The 16,905-nt window shown below is 43.2% G+C and overlaps 1 protein-coding gene across 6 annotated transcripts in view; it reads left to right on the plus strand.

Moving 5' to 3' along the window:
- ATP8B1 (ATPase phospholipid transporting 8B1) overlaps nt 1–16,905 on the plus strand; it is a 71,094-nt gene that overhangs the window by 48,334 nt on the left and 5,855 nt on the right. For all 6 annotated transcript variants that reach the window (XM_035100983.2, XM_035100991.2, XM_035100986.2 and 3 more), the window contains exons 13-25: nt 863–1,071; nt 1,921–1,964; nt 3,325–3,481; nt 4,156–4,344; nt 4,912–5,024; nt 6,074–6,238; nt 6,946–7,057; nt 7,244–7,319; nt 9,074–9,206; nt 11,000–11,288; nt 12,549–12,772; nt 13,445–13,528; nt 15,185–15,430. In XM_035100983.2, the coding sequence (XP_034956874.1) occupies nt 863–1,071; nt 1,921–1,964; nt 3,325–3,481; nt 4,156–4,344; nt 4,912–5,024; nt 6,074–6,238; nt 6,946–7,057; nt 7,244–7,319; nt 9,074–9,206; nt 11,000–11,288; nt 12,549–12,772; nt 13,445–13,528; nt 15,185–15,430 (2,041 nt within the window). The remainder of the gene's footprint in view (nt 1–862; nt 1,072–1,920; nt 1,965–3,324; nt 3,482–4,155; nt 4,345–4,911; nt 5,025–6,073; nt 6,239–6,945; nt 7,058–7,243; nt 7,320–9,073; nt 9,207–10,999; nt 11,289–12,548; nt 12,773–13,444; nt 13,529–15,184; nt 15,431–16,905) is intronic.

Genomic DNA, 16,905 nt, shown 5'->3' on the forward strand with positions numbered 1-16,905 from the left:
ATTCCTAATGCATTTCTCCATCACTTTTCCTACTACAAATAAAAATAAAAATCAATTTTGGGTAAAGTGTATTTTAAATTTTTTATTCAAGAGCAGAAGAGCGCTCAATCTACTTCAATTCTGTAACCTAAGATTGTGGGTATACTGTACTACAGAATCACACCCACAAAAGGGTGACAGTTTGGAAGCAGTGCAAGGCTGCAACAATATCTGTTTATTTGTTTCTCTTGTAAGTGTAAAAATGATTCAGATATTCCCCCCTGACAATCCTGCCGCTTTTTATAAATACCTTCTCTGCAAATAAGTCAATGCTATCAATTAGTGAGCATACAAGAAGCCTATGATGGAGATATATTTGCCTGTTCTTTCTGAGCAGTCCTTTGGTGGTGCACTTCTCATTCTGGTCTTGCCGGCAGGGAAGTGGGACATATTTACAGAACCTCTTCATTTGTCTTGGCACCAACTTGCATAGGGGAAGAAAAAAAGGGTGGTGAGTTTGGTGCATGCATGCAAGAGCGAGTGCACGTTCTATGGCTACTTTTACAATGCGCATAACTGCATTGATCTGAACAGCCTCCCTAGATTTAACAGTTAAGAACAGGCATCCCCAAACTTTGGCCCTCCAGATGTTTTGGCCTACAACTCCCATGATCCCTAGCTAACAGGACCAGTGGTCAGGGATGATGGGAATTGTAGTCCAAAACATCTGGAGGGCCAAAGTTTGGGGATGCCTGGTTAAGAATCTTGCAAGGTTTTCTAAAATTCCACAACTCCAAAGTTTTGTTAAATGCCCTGCTTTTGTACGTTGAAGATCTCTGACTTAAGCAAGGATAATAATCACTGTTGCATCTTACTCCCTCAGTGTTGAAGTGATCCGTTTGGGCCAAAGCTACTTCATCAACTGGGACTTGCAAATGTATTACCCAGACAAGGATACAGCGGCAAGAGCCAGGACAACCACTTTGAATGAACAACTTGGACAGATCCACTACATCTTCTCAGATAAGACAGGCACACTGACGCAGAACATAATGGCATTCAAAAAGTGTTGCATAAATGGACAAACCTATGGTAAGTTTAGGCATCACTGGAGTTTCCCAAAGAAATGGGTTGGATGCCACAGAAATATTAGCGGGAAGAAATACTCCTTCGCTTGCTAACAAAAATGATAGAATTCACCACTGCAGAAGATGGTTTTGTGTCCAATGTTTGCCATTCTTGGACCAGACACATTGAAATTAGTGGGTATTACTAACTTAAGTGTATTTATTTAACAATTTGTTGATTGCTTAACTGTAAATAAAACCTCTTAAGTGGTTTGCCAAAAACGCAGAATAAACGTTAGCATTTTCAATAAGAATCAATGTTAAAAACAAGTTTATTTTTAAAAAAATCAGAATAAATAAAATAACCATTTAATTTTAGTTTACGGTGTAAACTTTTAAATGTTAAAATGCACATCAGCTTTACATGCCTGGGTGCGTTTGCCAAAACAGAAAAGCTGTCAGCAGGCATGGAAGATGTCAATGGGCACAGAGTCCCATAGGAGCTGTCACACGAAAAGATTGGCTCCTTGCGAGGTGCTTTAATTTCATTGCATCTGCTCTGAGTAGCATTTAGTTGGATGCAGACCATGGTGATGGCCAGCACCTTTTAGATGGCTTCAAGAGAGGATTAAACAAATGAATAGAAGCTGAGCCGACCAATACCATTGAGCACTGTGGCTAATCAAACATTCACATGCCAGGACTGTGGAAAACCAGATCCTGGGAACAAGCAACAGGGGACAACCTGTTCTCTTCATTTGCTGCTTGTATGTTTCTTTAAAGGTACTGTCAGGCTCCTGAAAATAGGATGCTGGGCTAGTCAGCATGCAGATCTTGTATCAAATTTTGATATTTATATCTATTTTCCTTGCAGGAGCATGCAGGGATAAAACAGGCCAAGAGCTTCATCACCCTGAGGTAGGTGACGTTCAGTAGCAAGCAATACACACACCCCCCTCAAAAGAAGCAGAGATATGACCCTTCTCTGAGGCTCCTTTTAAACCCCAGGTAGCCAGCCTGTGACATAGATGCCACAAGGATCAAAGGAAGCAGGAGTTTGTGAAACACCTGGGAGGTAGTTGGAGGGTCAGTGAGGCTGGCTACACGTTTTGATAATTAATACCCAAGAAAGAAGAGGTGTTTGTTTTGTTTTACACCCTAGAGCAGGCATCCCCAAACTGTGGCCCTCCAGATGTTTTGGTCTACAACTCCCACGATCCCTAGCTAACAGGACCAGTGGTTGGGGAAGATGGGAATTGTAGTCCAAAACTTGCCTGCCCTAGAGGGTTAAGTTACAAATCAGAATCCAAAGAAACCCATGCCATATTTACTTGGCTAGGACAAGTCTACTTCTAAGAGTATCGGTTGCTTCCATTTTTGTACCAGGTTGTCCCTTAGCTGGGTGTTAGGCTGGTTTTAATGGTTCCAGCTGTTTGGGTTTTTTAAATGCTGCTATTAGGTGGGGGCACCTGGGCCTTTCGGCTTCATGATTTGATTTGGCTGCAAATTGCATGCTGTTGTTGCTTGTGAACAACACATAGGACTTCGTTGGATGAGTGGTATACAAACCAAATGAGTAAATGGCATGCACATCTAGCTAAATCTAGCTGAGAGCCAGCATGGTGTAGTGGTTAAGAGCGGTAGACTCGTAATCTGGTGAACCGGGTTCGCGTCTCCGCTCCTCCACATGCAGCTGCTGGGTGACCTTGGGCTAGTCACACTTCTTTGAAGTCTCTCAGCCCCACTCACCTCACAGAGTGTTTGTTGTGGGGGAGAAAGGGAAAGGAGAATGCTAGCCACTTTGATATTCCTTCGGGAAGTGATAAAGCGGGATATCAAATCCAAGCTCTTCTTTTCCAGGCAACGTGCCCAAATATAGAATAATAGAATCTTAGAGCTGGAAGGGACCCAAGGGTCATCTCGTCCAATCCTCTGCAATGCAGGAATTGCAGCAAAAGCATCTATGACAGATGGCCATCCAACCTCTGCTTAAAAACCTCCAAGGAAGGAGAGTCCACAACCTCCCGAAAGAGAGTGTTCTACTGTTGAACAGCTCTTACTGTCAGAAAGTTTTTTCGAAAGTTTTTAAAAATGTTTTATGGGGTACAGTTGGACCTACACCTGCTTCTCTACTGCTGACCTTTCTCAGCAAAGGTGAAGCTGCCCCAACTGTCCCAGGATGTGGCCTACATACTGTTTATACTTTGAACTGGTTGTGCATTGCCAGAAAGATAGACTGTGTGCACTAACAGATTATTCACATTCCCTTCTTGTGTAGCAAGTTGACTTCAGTTGGAATATGTATGCAGATGGGAAGCTCACCTTTCATGATCAGTATCTGATCGAACAAATTCGGTCTGGCAAGGAACCTGAAATCCGACAGTTCTTCTTCCTGCTTGCAATTTGCCACACAGTGATGGTGGATGCCTCTGATGGTAAGTACTGCATCCACAAAGATAATATACACTGAGCTGACCCAATATTCATTGAAATGGAATGTTTATAAGACAGCCTAGTTTAGAATTCTACATCTATATAGCAATAGCTGCACTTTTGTGCTTCAGGTGTTACTATGAAATAGCAAAATGCTGGCAAATACACGGACTAATGATGTTGCCAAGAAGCCCCTTTACCTATATCTGTGCTCAAGGCTTTTCATCATCCCTAATATAACAGTCCCCTCTCCGCACTCTAGTCAGTTTATATTTCGGCTTAATAAACTGGCATATGAATGAGTCTTGCACCTGCACACATCCTGTTTCCTCCCTCCTCTCTTGGAACAATTAATCCTGGAAGCCTAGAATTAACCATAGTTTGCTGTTCTGTCTGAACTGGGAAATGATGGTTACCAGACTAAGGGAAAAGCCTTATACCAACCCCACAAAATTGGTTTCAGGTCTGGCTTATTTTGTGCTTGCTAACCAAAGTGTACAGGTTCAGATGTAATGGGAAACTGATTAATTGAGAACTTCCAGGGTTATTGCAGCATGTCAAGAAGGGAGCAGCCGGTGTGAGAACAGAACACATGGGCAAGAGACTTGCATGTATATCGACTCATGTAATTCTCCCATCTATGAAGGTTTTCTAATTTTTTGTGTTAATATTCTAGGTGAGCTCAACTATCAGGCGGCCTCCCCTGACGAAGGAGCATTGGTAACTGCAGCCAGAAACTTTGGTTTCGCTTTTATTTCACGGACACAGAATACTATTACAATAAGCGAGATGGGAACTGTGAAAACTTACGAAGTTCTTGCCATTTTGGACTTCAACAGCGATAGAAAGCGGATGTCTGTTATCAGTGAGTAAGCTAAAAAAACAAAAAAAACAAAACAAAGTTCATAAACCCTAAAACCGTGTGCTAGAAGGTCTCTGTTGGAAGTTGAAAAACACGTCAACTGTACTCTCCGCCCTTTCTGAAGGAGCAACAACGAAAGAATTAACAAAACCTCCTTACAGAAATAATTTGTAAATTCCAGCATAACAGCAGACCAGCCCATCATCTTAGCTTTACAGCACTGATATCCTTCAGACTCCAGTTTTCAAACGAATCTTCCACATGTTTTTCTAATACAGTCCTCCTCCTCCTGCTGCTGTCATTTTAGTCTAAGCATGGAGGCAATTTGGGAAAGGGCCATAGCTCAGCTGTGGGGCATCTGCTTTGCATCCTCAGCATCTCTAGGTAGGGCTAGGAGAAACCCCCATCTGAAGTCCTGCAGAGGGACTGCCAGTCAATTAGACAGTATGATCTGATTCCTTAGAAAGCACTTCCCTATGTTCCTTAAAGGGTGCAGCATGGGCCACAGGAAGGGGGAGTGCATTTTTTCCCAATAACACTGTGTTCCTAATCCATCTGTTGCTTTTGTAGCGAGAGAACCAGATGGAGCAATCAAGCTTTATTGTAAAGGAGCGGATACAGTGATATATGAACGTCTGCATCCAAGGAACCCTACGAAGCATGCAACACAGGAAGCATTGGATGTAAGTTGGGTTCCATGTGTTTCTGTTTTGCTTTGTTTGCCATTTTTCTTTTTCTTTTCGTATTCCATAAAGTTTAAACACTGCTGGAGTCAGGAATAGGTTGGCAATGATAGAATTAATTTTTTAAATTAATTTTTCATTAATAACAATCCAATGCGGGCCGCATTAACACAATACCAAATCATGTCAAATCACAATACAATCAAAAGAGCCAATTAATCAGTTCCAAAACATTTTTGGATGACTTCCTGTGTTCTGGCTATCAGGAGTTGATGTCATTCCTTGGTCCTGCACCAATTCTCTTAATTAGTCCAAGTTCCACAATTCCGATCTTAATCCTTTAGTTTTTGCAGCCACTGATGTGATGACTTTCAATTGTATTTAGTAAATGAATAGGTTGGCAATTATAGAAGAGCATGAGAGGAGCTCTGTTGGATCAGGCCACTGGCACACCTGATCCAGCATTCTGTTCTCGTAATGGTCAACCAGATGCATGTGGGAAGCCTGCAAGCAGGACTCTCCCGGTGTTTGCAGGAACTGGCATTCAGAAGCATTACTGCCTCCAACCACGCAAGGCAGAGCATAGCCATGGTGGCTGGAAACCTTTAATATAGCCTTATCATCCAGGAGTGTGGATTAGGTTACACTTATAGGTTGGCCCTCCAGATGTTGTTGAACCCCAATCCCTATCAGTCCTAGCCACAATGGCTAATGTTCGGGGATGACGGGAGCTGTAGTCCAACACCATCTGGTAGAAACAAATGCTCCCCACCCCCACCCCGAAGCAATGGGCAGGTTTGCTGCATTTGTTTCTACTTAGATTTATTGGCATATTTTACGGTTATTCTAAAATGCCTTCCATTTTATTCACAATCCCTGCTTGGCAGAGTGATACCTGTCGATCTGTTTTTGTCACAGAGAGCTTTCTCAGATCATAGAATTGCAGGGTTGGAATGCAATGCAGGACTCTCAACTAAAGCATCCTCGACAGATGGCCGTCCAACCTCTGCTTTAAAACCTGAGACATTCTCGTTCCTTCCCCCTGGTAGATCTTTGCAAATGAAACCCTTAGAACGTTGTGCCTTTGCTACAAGGACATTAGCGAAGAGGAGTATGAGGCGTGGAATAAAAAATTCATGGCTGCTAGTGTTGCTTCAAGAAACCGTGACGAAGCTCTGGACAAAGTGTATGAAGAAATTGAAAGAAATCTAATTGTAAGTCTACTGGGAGTGGCTGGGGAAGGGAGCTTTTGCTGTCTGCTTCCACACTTGACCTTGCGATACTTCCTATGAAAGATTTCCTCAACCTCGGCCCTCCAGGCACACACGTATTTTTCTGGGGCCCTCTCTCTTCACTGCTTGGATGGTTACACATTTATTTTCAATTGGCACCCACATACATGCATCCTGAGGGGAACAGACGCCTCAACAACTTCTTTGCAGTAGAGGCTGCTTTGGCATAAGTTGTAAGTTGCTTTGGGGTGATATTTTCCATGCCAAGATCATGGAATCGTAGAGCTGGAAGGGGCCATAAGGACCATCTAGTCCAACCCCCTGCAATGCAGGAATCTTTCACCCAACGTGGGGGAACCTACGACCCTGAAATTAAGAGTCTCATGCTCTGCCGACTGAGCTATCCAACCTCCTATGTCCGGGTAGGGAAACCTCTGGCTTTTGAATGTAACCTGATAGATTCTGTTAGTCATTTCTAGTATAGCCACACCATACATTTAAAACACATCCATCATGTGACTTCACCCAAAGAATCCTGGGAAGTGTAGTTTATGGATGCTGGGAATTGTAGCCCAGTAAGGGGGGGGGAAGCTACAGTTCCCAGGATGCTTGGGGGGGGGGGGTTAGTCATACGCTGCAGATCCTACAACGATCATACTAAAAATGCTTGTTCTTTAAATAACCTGCAGCTCTTGGGTGCCACAGCAATCGAAGACAAGTTGCAGGATGGAGTTCCAGAAACAATATCCAAGCTGGCGAAGGCAGATATTAAGATATGGGTTTTGACAGGCGACAAGAAAGGTAACGTGTATATAAACAGCTGCTTCTTATTTACCCAAGGGGTGTGAATGCGAAGCGGATAGCTCTGTTCCAGGGTTTCTTCCTTGTGGTCTGAATGGCTGTCGTGAGTGCAGTGTCGGGTTATGCGTGTGAAAAGTCAGATGAGCTTAACACACCATGACACGGCATTTTGTTGTTCTCTTGCAGAAACTGCAGAAAACATCGGGTTTTCCTGTGAACTCTTAACGGATGAAACAACTATCCACTATGGAGAGGACATCAGGTAAACGGGAAGAAAAACCCTTGCATGCAAGGGATCTCTAATGAATGGAGTCACAGTGTAGGCTGGTCCATTAGGACAAATGGAGCTCAGCACCCAACATCCTCATTGGCCCAAATCTACCTTAAAAGGCAGTGGTGAGGACAAAATATAACTTTAGGCACCAGGCAAAAACCAGTTCCTTTATAACTGGGCCTTTGGCATTTGACAATCTCTGGCCTTTTAGAAGTGGGTGGGATGTTTTTTTAATGCATTTCTTTTTCGTCTTGGTTTTAATGTATGTATGGGGTAGGGAGTTGTCTTGTCTGTTTGTTTTGTTGTAAGTTGCTTTGGGATGCCCTGGGCAAGATAAAGCAACTAATAAATTTAACAAATACTAACAACAACAACAACAAAAACAAAAACAACAACATCATTCTCCACCCCCATCATTCTGCCCGGACACTGAGGTCCAGCGCCGAGGGCCTTCTGGCGGTTCCCTCGCTACGAGAAGCCAAGTTACAGGGAACCAGGCAGAGGGCCTTCTCGGTAGTGGCACCCACCCTGTGGAATGCCCTCCCATCAGAGGTCAAAGAGAACAACAATTACCAGACCTTTAGAAGGCATCTCAAGGCAGCCCTGTTTAGGGAAGCTTTTAATGTTTGATGGATTTCTGTATTTTAATATTTTGTTGGAAGCCGCCCAGAGTGGCTGAGGGAACCCGGCCAGATTGGCGGGGTATAAATAAATAATTATTATTATTATTATTATTATTATTATTATTATTATTATTAACAACAACAACAACTCTTATGCACACCTCCCATTAGCTTTTAGGAGGAAAGGTGGAATACATAAATTTTGGGGAATAGATGAATGAAAGAAATAGTACTTTAGGTTGGTGTAGTGACCCGTGCTTAGGAGGGTAATTCCAAGGGTTTCTTAAGGACTGGCACCTTTGACAGCTATTGATCTATAAAACAGTGGTGACGAATTGTTTTTCCAGTTTCTTGTGCTACAAGTCCAGTACAGAATATTACAGTGCACAATAAGTTATCTGAGCTTGGAGTCAGTTTTTGCCCTCCTTCCTCTAACTGCTGACCCCACCCTCCCACTCAATGTGACACATACATTGGGAACCCCAGTTATAGGGAAAACATTAGGTGAATTACAGGTGGAGAGAAGTAGTTACAGGTAGGTAGCCGTGTTGGTCTGATGTAGTAAAAAAAAAAAATTATAAAAAATCCTTCCAGTAGCACCTTAGAGACCAACTAAGTTTGTCATAGGTATGGGCTTTCATGTGCATGCACACTTCGTCAGATACCAAGAGAGAGAAGTTTGTGGAGGGGAGGGATAAGCACCCCCTCTCACCTGCAGCTTCTCTGCTTCAAATCAGCTTTCCACTGCCACTGAGTAAGAGAAAGAATGACTCTTTGTAGCTTGTAGTTTGTAGACTCACCTTTGCTACAGGGGTTTAGTTCCTGGTGAAATACCTAGGATTTCTTGTTAGGGTAAGATTAAAGAATTTCACAATCAAGACTAAGAGGTTTCAGAAGCCTTGTAGTCAGTGTAATATGCCGAGGTTATAGAAGACTTTGGATCAAATGCCACTAAGACCAACTTGAAATATGCTGTAGGTTTCATACACCTTCAATTGCAAAGTGGCATTTCCTGCTAAATCCTAGTGCCATTTTCTTGGACATCTTGAATTGTTACACCCATCGTGGTTAAATAGTAAGATTTTGTGAGATTTTGCTTTTGCCTCTACACCTATTTAGTGCTCTTCTGCAGACAAGGTTGGAAAACCAGAGGAACGTAGTTGGATCAAACACGAATTCATCCCAAAGAGGCAACGATCCCTTTTTTGAGTCGGGTAGAAACCGTGCCCTAATTATCACTGGCTCATGGCTGGTAAGTATGGATTAAAGGTGCACTGATTACTTTTGTGTGAGAGTTTTCCATACCCCAATAGCAGAAAATAAAATGCTAAGAATTTAGAAAACCAAGGCAGGTAAGCACATGGTCTTGAAAAGCCACCAACACTCATATGGAACTAAAACTATACCAACTGTCTTCACATTCAGGAAACTGGAGAATATTCATAAAGTTACTCCTTTTTTTTTAATGGATCAAAGCTTTTTGCCTTTCATGACTGCTTCCTGTGGAGTCATGGAGTTAGAATATTTGATTTCTGTTTATCTAGCTTGTTTGCCCAGCTCAGTGAGATATTTGGCCATTTGAATAAGTGTAGCAGGTGTACAGGATCTGATAAATCATCCTTTTGGACGAACACACATACCACTGACAGCAGGCAGCATTTTCCATAAGGATATTTTACTGAATAAGGTTGTTAATTATTGTGTATTATTAGAAGATGTATCTGATGGTGAATTGGCATTGCAGAAGGTCTTTGCAAATTGATCCACAGAGATGTTTATAAGCCCCTTTCAGACACAGAATCAATGTGGCTAAGCCAAATACTCATAAGCAACCTGAGGGCATTTTTACTGATGCTGTATGACTTTAGATGTCTCAAGTCATTGCAAACAAAAGAGGGAAAACCTCAACATGCCATTTTTATAGGGGGTGGTGCGCACAGGACCCCAGATTCACTTTCTATCTCTGTTGTGGTGGTGTTTTTGAAGTCTGATCAGATTTTGAGTTGCTCTGTGCATTTGCTGCCTGTATTTAGGCTTCTGACTTGCTTTACAATAATCTTTTCAACCAAAGTGGATGAAATTTATAGTGCCACTTCAAAAGTAAATCAAGCCTCCCAAATTGCAGTCAAATAGTTCTGGAGACATTTTGTGGAGGAAGTAAAAGGGATTCACTTTCCTCCATATCACTGGATGAGGAGGGGAAAATGTGGGTTGGTTGGTTTCTTAGCTCAAAACTGGGAAACACTGGCCTGCGAGCCCTCCAGTTGGAGAACAGCCTTTACCAAAGGTGTCATGGGCTTTGAAGAAATCTCAGGACGCAAGGGAGAAACATGCTAAGAGGAAGGCACGCTTGGCAAATCCACACCGTGATCAACTCCCGCCTGGAAACCAATGTCCCCACTGTGGAAGGACGTGTGGGTCCAGAATTGGCCTCCACAGTCACTTACGGACCCATTGTTTAAACCGTGTTTATGGAAGACAATTTTATTCGGCTACGAGTGATAGCCAAAGAAGAAGCTCAAAATAATTAAGAGATGGCAAAGTATATATTCTTGCTGGGACATTTAAAAAAAAACAACTTATCTGCCTTTACAGATCTTGCAGTATGAGGCTGTCTAGAATTCTACATGTGGATTTCTGAAGTTTGGGAGGGGGGAAGCAGTTGCTAAAGAAGAGAAGTGTAGAATTTTTATTTTAAAAAGTTAAATGATGCTTTTAACTTTCCTTTTTTAAAAAACACCACCACCAAACTCCTCTGCTGTATTTTAACAAAAAACTAAAAATCCAGAACTCTTCAGTGCTCAAGAGGTAACATTTATTACAGCCTCACTTATTTCAAAGCACATAGACCTAGTCAAACATAAAGGTATTATATAGGAGAGTGTAGAGCTGTATTGGCACAGCAAAGCATGAATGCAGAGGGCTCTGTGGCTTTCTGGTAGACCTGATCTGACTTGCAGCGTGGTATTTACCTCTTTATTCAGCCACTACACTCCTAATTTTTATAGCAAGTGGAAGTTTACCAAGAACAATTGCTTCTTTCAGAATGAAATTCTACTGGAGAAGAAAAAGAAGAAGAAGAAACTCTTGAAACTGAAGTTTCCGAAAACAGCAGAAGAAAAGCAAAAGCAGATGGAGAGTAAAAGGAGAGCAGAGCTGGTCAAGGAGCAGCAGCAGCAGAACTTTGTTGACTTAGCTTGCGAGTGCAGCGCAGTGATTTGCTGCAGAGTAACACCCAAGCAGAAGGCCATGGTGGTTGACCTGGTGAAGAAGTACAAGAAAGCAATCACCTTGGCCATCGGGGATGGTGCTAACGATGTAAATATGATAAAAAGTAAGTGGTGCATGCATTTTTATTATTTTTTGCCAAAACACATTTGTTTATTTAAATGTTTATGTGTCTCCTGTTGTGAAAACAACCGAGTCGGGATACAATAAAATCCAATAAAAACCCAGTAACAACAATAAAAGAATGCCAGCGGTATTAACAGTCTATACAAAATGTAACTTTAACAGTTTCCGACAGATGCCTGTCATCAGTAGCCTGGAAAGGCCACAGTAAACATATGGAACAGGGCTGCACTGATGCAGTTTAAGACAGAAAACAAGAAGGCTCGCCTCACCTCCATTATTTTTCAGTTTAACTTGCTGGGGGTGGGGGGAATGCACCCAAGTGCATTTGCACAATCGTTTATTCTTGCGGCAGTAGTAGTAGTAATAGTAATAATTTATTATTTCCATCCCGCCCATCTGGCTAGGTTTCCCCAGCCACTCTGGCCGGCTTCCAACAGAAGGTTAAAAATACATTGAAACATCAGACATTAAAAACTTCCCTAAACAGGGCTGCCTTCAGATGTCTTCTAAGTGTCATATAGTTGTTTATTTCTTTGACATCTGATGGGAGGCTATTCCATAGGGCGGGTGCCACTACCGAGAAGGCCCTCTGCCTGGTTCCCTGTAACCTCACTTCTCGCAATTAGGGAACTGCCAGAAGGCCCTCGGCGCTGGACCTCAGTGTCCGGGTTGAACGATGGGTGTGGAGATGCTCCTTCAGGTATACAGGACTGAGTAATGTTTTAATGCTGCAAATTCTTTTTCTTGACCCAGTCTGCCACCCACATTCCTTGTTTTCTGGGTCTACTTTTTCCTTTCCGCTATTTTTGAGAATTCTGATGACACAGTGCACTCATGTCAGAATGTAATGTTGGGAAAGCAGGAAATAATGGACGGCATAGCCTCACGTGCAGTGAAAATGTTTGTTTTTAATCTTTGTACACAGCAGGTGAAAATACAGATATGATTGATTTATCAAAATGTGAAGCCTCTATGATGCTTAGACCTGGTTTACATATAATCCTAAGGTAAATGGTTAACTGGATCATCCAGACCCGACCCAGGGGCTTAACAAAGGTGTATTCACCATGAACAAGCCACACTCTTAACCTATGGTTTGTTGTTAGTTGATAAAGCTTGGTTAATGTTAATCATTGGCTAGCATTATGTGCAAACCTGGCCCTCAACTCCCTCCCTCCCTTGGTGACTGCTTTTCGTGGAAGGAACTCTCAACGGTGTGTTTTCATTGTTATTGTTCTAGCGGCCCATATTGGTGTTGGCATAAGTGGACAAGAAGGGATGCAAGCAGTCATGTCCAGCGACTACTCTTTTGCCCAGTTCAGATTCCTCCAAAGGTTGTTGCTTGTTCACGGCCGATGGTCATACATAAGGATGTGCAAGTTCCTTCGGTACTTCTTCTACAAAAACTTTGCATTTACGTTAGTCCACTTTTGGTACTCCTTCTTCAATGGCTATTCTGCCCAGGTAAGAGAGAGAAGCGGGGTGGGGTGGGGGTGGGGGTGGGGAGGCTCATAAATGTCCCAAGTTAGCTCATAGTCTAAGAGACAGGAACATCAGTACCAAATAATATTCATGAAGTTTTACTCCAAAGTGAATTTTCTAGAATTGTGCTGAAGATTTAAGTGCTGTTCCAGTCAACAGTTCCTGGTGACCTAATTTATTGTTGAAACAAAATAAAAAAATTCCTTCCAGTAGCACCTTAGAGACCAGCTAGGTTTGTTATTGGTATGAGCTTTCATGTGCCTGCACTCTTCTTCAGATGCTTCAGGTATCTGAAGAAGTGTGCATGCACACGAAAGCTCATACCAATAACAAACTTAGTTGGTCTCTAAGGTGCTACTGGAAGGAATTTTTTTATTTTGTTTTGACTATGGCAGACCAACATGGCTACCTACCTGTAACTAATTTATTGTGTTATGAAGAGAGCCTACAATTGGAACTGAACTGCTGTGTAACTTTTCAACAACTGAGAACTGCAAGAGAAAAATAAGAAAAATAAGATGTGCAGTTAATTCTGCTTGGGGATGCCTGTTCTTTCAATTCTAGTTACAATCTCTTGACTGACTCTCTTTTTACATACGTGCATGGGAGATAGAAAAATGATTTACCGAATTATTATTATATTGTTTATTGCAGACAGCTTATGAAGATTGGTTTATCACTCTCTACAACGTATTATATTCCAGCCTGCCAGTTCTCCTCGTTGGGTTGCTTGACCAGGTATGCCAACAAGTCAGAATTTATTTATTTTTTAAAAAGCAGTGCAGACTTTTGGATGCCATGGAAGCAGTTGACCTGAATCCTTTGTGTTAGTGACCTCCATCCTGCTCAAAACCACTTACCCATGGTTGGCTCTATTGGTATACTGTAGAACTAGGAGAACAAACCCTTGTAACTACCTCCCACATCAAGGCCACACCTTCAGACCTGCCGATTCTATTATAGGAAGAACCCATGTGACTCTAGGTGAGGTTGGGTGTTCAGTGAATGGACTCTTGTATAACCAGCCTCCAGATTCCTCTTCCTTTTTGGATGAGGTTGTTGCTGGCATTCATCAGTCTTGAGAGACAATGGAGCGTGCCTCCGGGGGGCAAAGTAAAACCCTGCAAAATGCCTGTGTTTCAAGACTTATCAGGGAGCTATATAAAAGCCCTGTGCCGGTAACATCTTAGTGTCTTACATTAGGCACCAGGTTGCTTCTGAGCAACTTTGGAGCTTCCATAGTATATTATATGCTGACAAGGCTGCAGAAGCAGAACCATACTGCTGGCATCACCCTCAGTGCTGAACATGCCACTGGGCCCCACCTCCTAGACATCCATGCATTGGTGTGGATGTCCGCAGTGAGGGAGCATCTGCATAAGCAGCATAAGGGAGGACCTGGGCATTTTCTGGTCCCATAGCGCAGGTATATGCAGAGCTTTTGTTGAGCAGTATGGAAATAAGGGTGTAACCTTCCACTGGTCAAAGCTGAAATGCCTGCAAATATTGACCCAGTTTGCTTAGCGGGTTCTCGAAGATAAGATTGTGGTTCCTTTGCTCCTCCTCCAGGCCATAGCTGCCAAGTTTTCCCTTTTCTCACGAGGAAGCCTATTCAGCATAAGGGAAAATCCCTTAAAAAGAGGGATAACTTGGCAGCTATGCTCCAGGCCTGCTGCTGTTGTGGGGCAAGCCATGATTGGGTTTAGTGCAGGGGTCAGCAAACTTTTTTCAGCAGGGGGCAGGTCCACTGTCCCTCAGACCTTGTGGGGGGGGGGGACTATATTTTGGTGAGGAAATGAACGAATCCCTATGCCCCACAAATAACCTAGAGATGCATTTTAAATAAAAGGACACATTCTACTCATGTAAAAACACGCTGATTCCCGGACCGTCCACAGAAGGCGTTTGGGCCTGATCCAGCCCCAGGGCCTTAGTTTGCCTACCCATGGTTTAGTGCGTCATCTGAACCAGGGGTGGTGGTTTGTTGTGTTCCAGACAAGCCAAAGCTGTAACGAAGGCTTGTTCTTGGGTTTCAGCTTGTGGTTTGTCCAGAGGAGACAAATCATGAACATGGGGTGAGATGAAACGCTAAGCCAAATGTGCAGTGCAGCTCATGTGCAGTGCAGCAGGACCAGAGGGGAAGCAAAGAGGCCACAATTGCCTCTCTGAGAGCTCACATGCTCACATGTTCATAGTGTTACATGCAAACTGGGCCATTTTTTAATGGGGGACCAATTTTTCTCACTCTTTCTGTAATTGAGATATTTCTGTTTTACATGGAATGTTTCTGATGAGTATTACAGAGTAGTTGTGGGGGTGTATATTTTATAGTTACCTATCAAGATAAAAAAAAAACCCCTGCTGTGATTATAAAATTGTAATTATTTCTTTAAGGACGTGAGTGACAAGCTGAGCATACGTTTTCCTGCCTTGTACGTATCGGGACAGAGAGATTTGCTTTTCAACTACAGGAAGTTCTTCATAAGCCTCCTGCACGGTGTTATAACATCGCTGATTATTTTCTTCATACCGTACGGCGCTTACCTACAAACCATGGGGCAAGATGGAGAAGCGCCCTCGGATTACCAGTCCTTCGCTGTGACAGCATCTTCCTCTCTCATAATCGCAGTCAACTTTCAGGCAAGTAAATGAATCTCAAATAGCTCCTCCGTCTGCTGTGCACAAAGCGCATCAGTGAAATGGGTAGCTTGGCAATAAGACTCTCTCTGATGTTGTGAACCAGAGATTTATGGCCAGACATTGTGTGTGCGGGTGGGAGATTGAGAAACTGAACGGCCATTTCTCAGTCCTGGAGAGGCTTTATGCTGGTGTGACGATATGAGACTGAGGAGGGCTGAGAGACTCAGGAGGGCTGAGAGAGAGAGAGAGAGACCCTGTCTGCACTATAAATTTAAAGCAGTATTATACCAATTTTAGGACCCAGGTGGCGCTGTGGGTTAAACCACTGAGCCTAGGGCTTGCTGATCAGAAGGTCAGCGGTTCGAATCCCTGTGACGGGGTGAGCTCCCGTTGCTTGGTCCCAGCTCCTGCCAACCTAGCAGTTCGAAAGCACGTCAAAAATGCAAGTAGATAAATAGGAACCGCTACAGCGGGAAGGTAAACGGCGTTTCCATGTGCTGCTCTGGTTTGCCAGAAGCGGCTTTGTCATGCTGGCCACATGACCTGGAAGCTATATGCCGGCTCCCTCGGCCAATAATGCGAGATGAGCGTGCAACCCCAGAGTCGGTCACGACTGGACCTAATAGTCAGGGGTCCCTTTACCTTTACCTTTATTATACCACTTTAAACTGTCCTGGCTTATCTCCCCCCCCACCCCCGAATCCTGGGAACTGTAGCTTGTTGAGAGCTCTTAGGAGAACTCTATTCCCTTCACAGAGCTACAATTTCCAGAGCGACTTAACAATCAATCCCTCTTCAGAGAACTGTATCTCTATGAGGGGAATAGGAATCTGACAACTCTCAACAGCCTCAATAAACTAGAGTTCCCAGCGTTCTTTGAGAGAAGCCCATAACTCTTTCAGATGGCATGATGCTGTTCTAAATGTATAGTGCAAATGGAGCCCAGAGTGTTGCTATGGCTCTGTCTTGTAGTAACTTTGCCCTTCCTCTGTCCCTCACATCTGTGCATCTTAACCACTGCAACTCCTGCAAGAGGAGCAAGTGAACCTGCGTGGCCCATATCACCTGAAGCAGCATCTGGCAAGAGTGCAAGTGTGCCGAGCGATCTGGGCCTTTTGCAGTTATTCTTTATTTTTCTTACAATCCTGCCCTTCCTCTCACGAGAGACCCAGGACACAGCTTTTACAGCAATCATAAAAACCCAGCACTAAAAACCCAAAGTAAAATCACAGCCCACAACATAAGTAAGTTATGCAGGTCAAAGCCGATTCCACAGTGTTCCAAAGGCCTACAGGAATGAGGAGGTTTTTAGCTGATTCTCCTATGTGCAAACAACGCGTGGACGATAGCCGGATTTTTGCAAGGAGGGAGTTTCATGATAACTCTTCCATGCTGTCTTCCGAGCACAAGCAACTCTTGCTTCTCTTTGAAGCAAACCCAAAAATATTTAAAGCAGGAGAGGCAAAATGTTGGCT

Source organism: Zootoca vivipara, chromosome 11 (assembly GCF_963506605.1).
Source record: "Zootoca vivipara chromosome 11, rZooViv1.1, whole genome shotgun sequence".
Taxonomy (NCBI): Eukaryota; Metazoa; Chordata; class Lepidosauria; order Squamata; family Lacertidae; genus Zootoca; species Zootoca vivipara.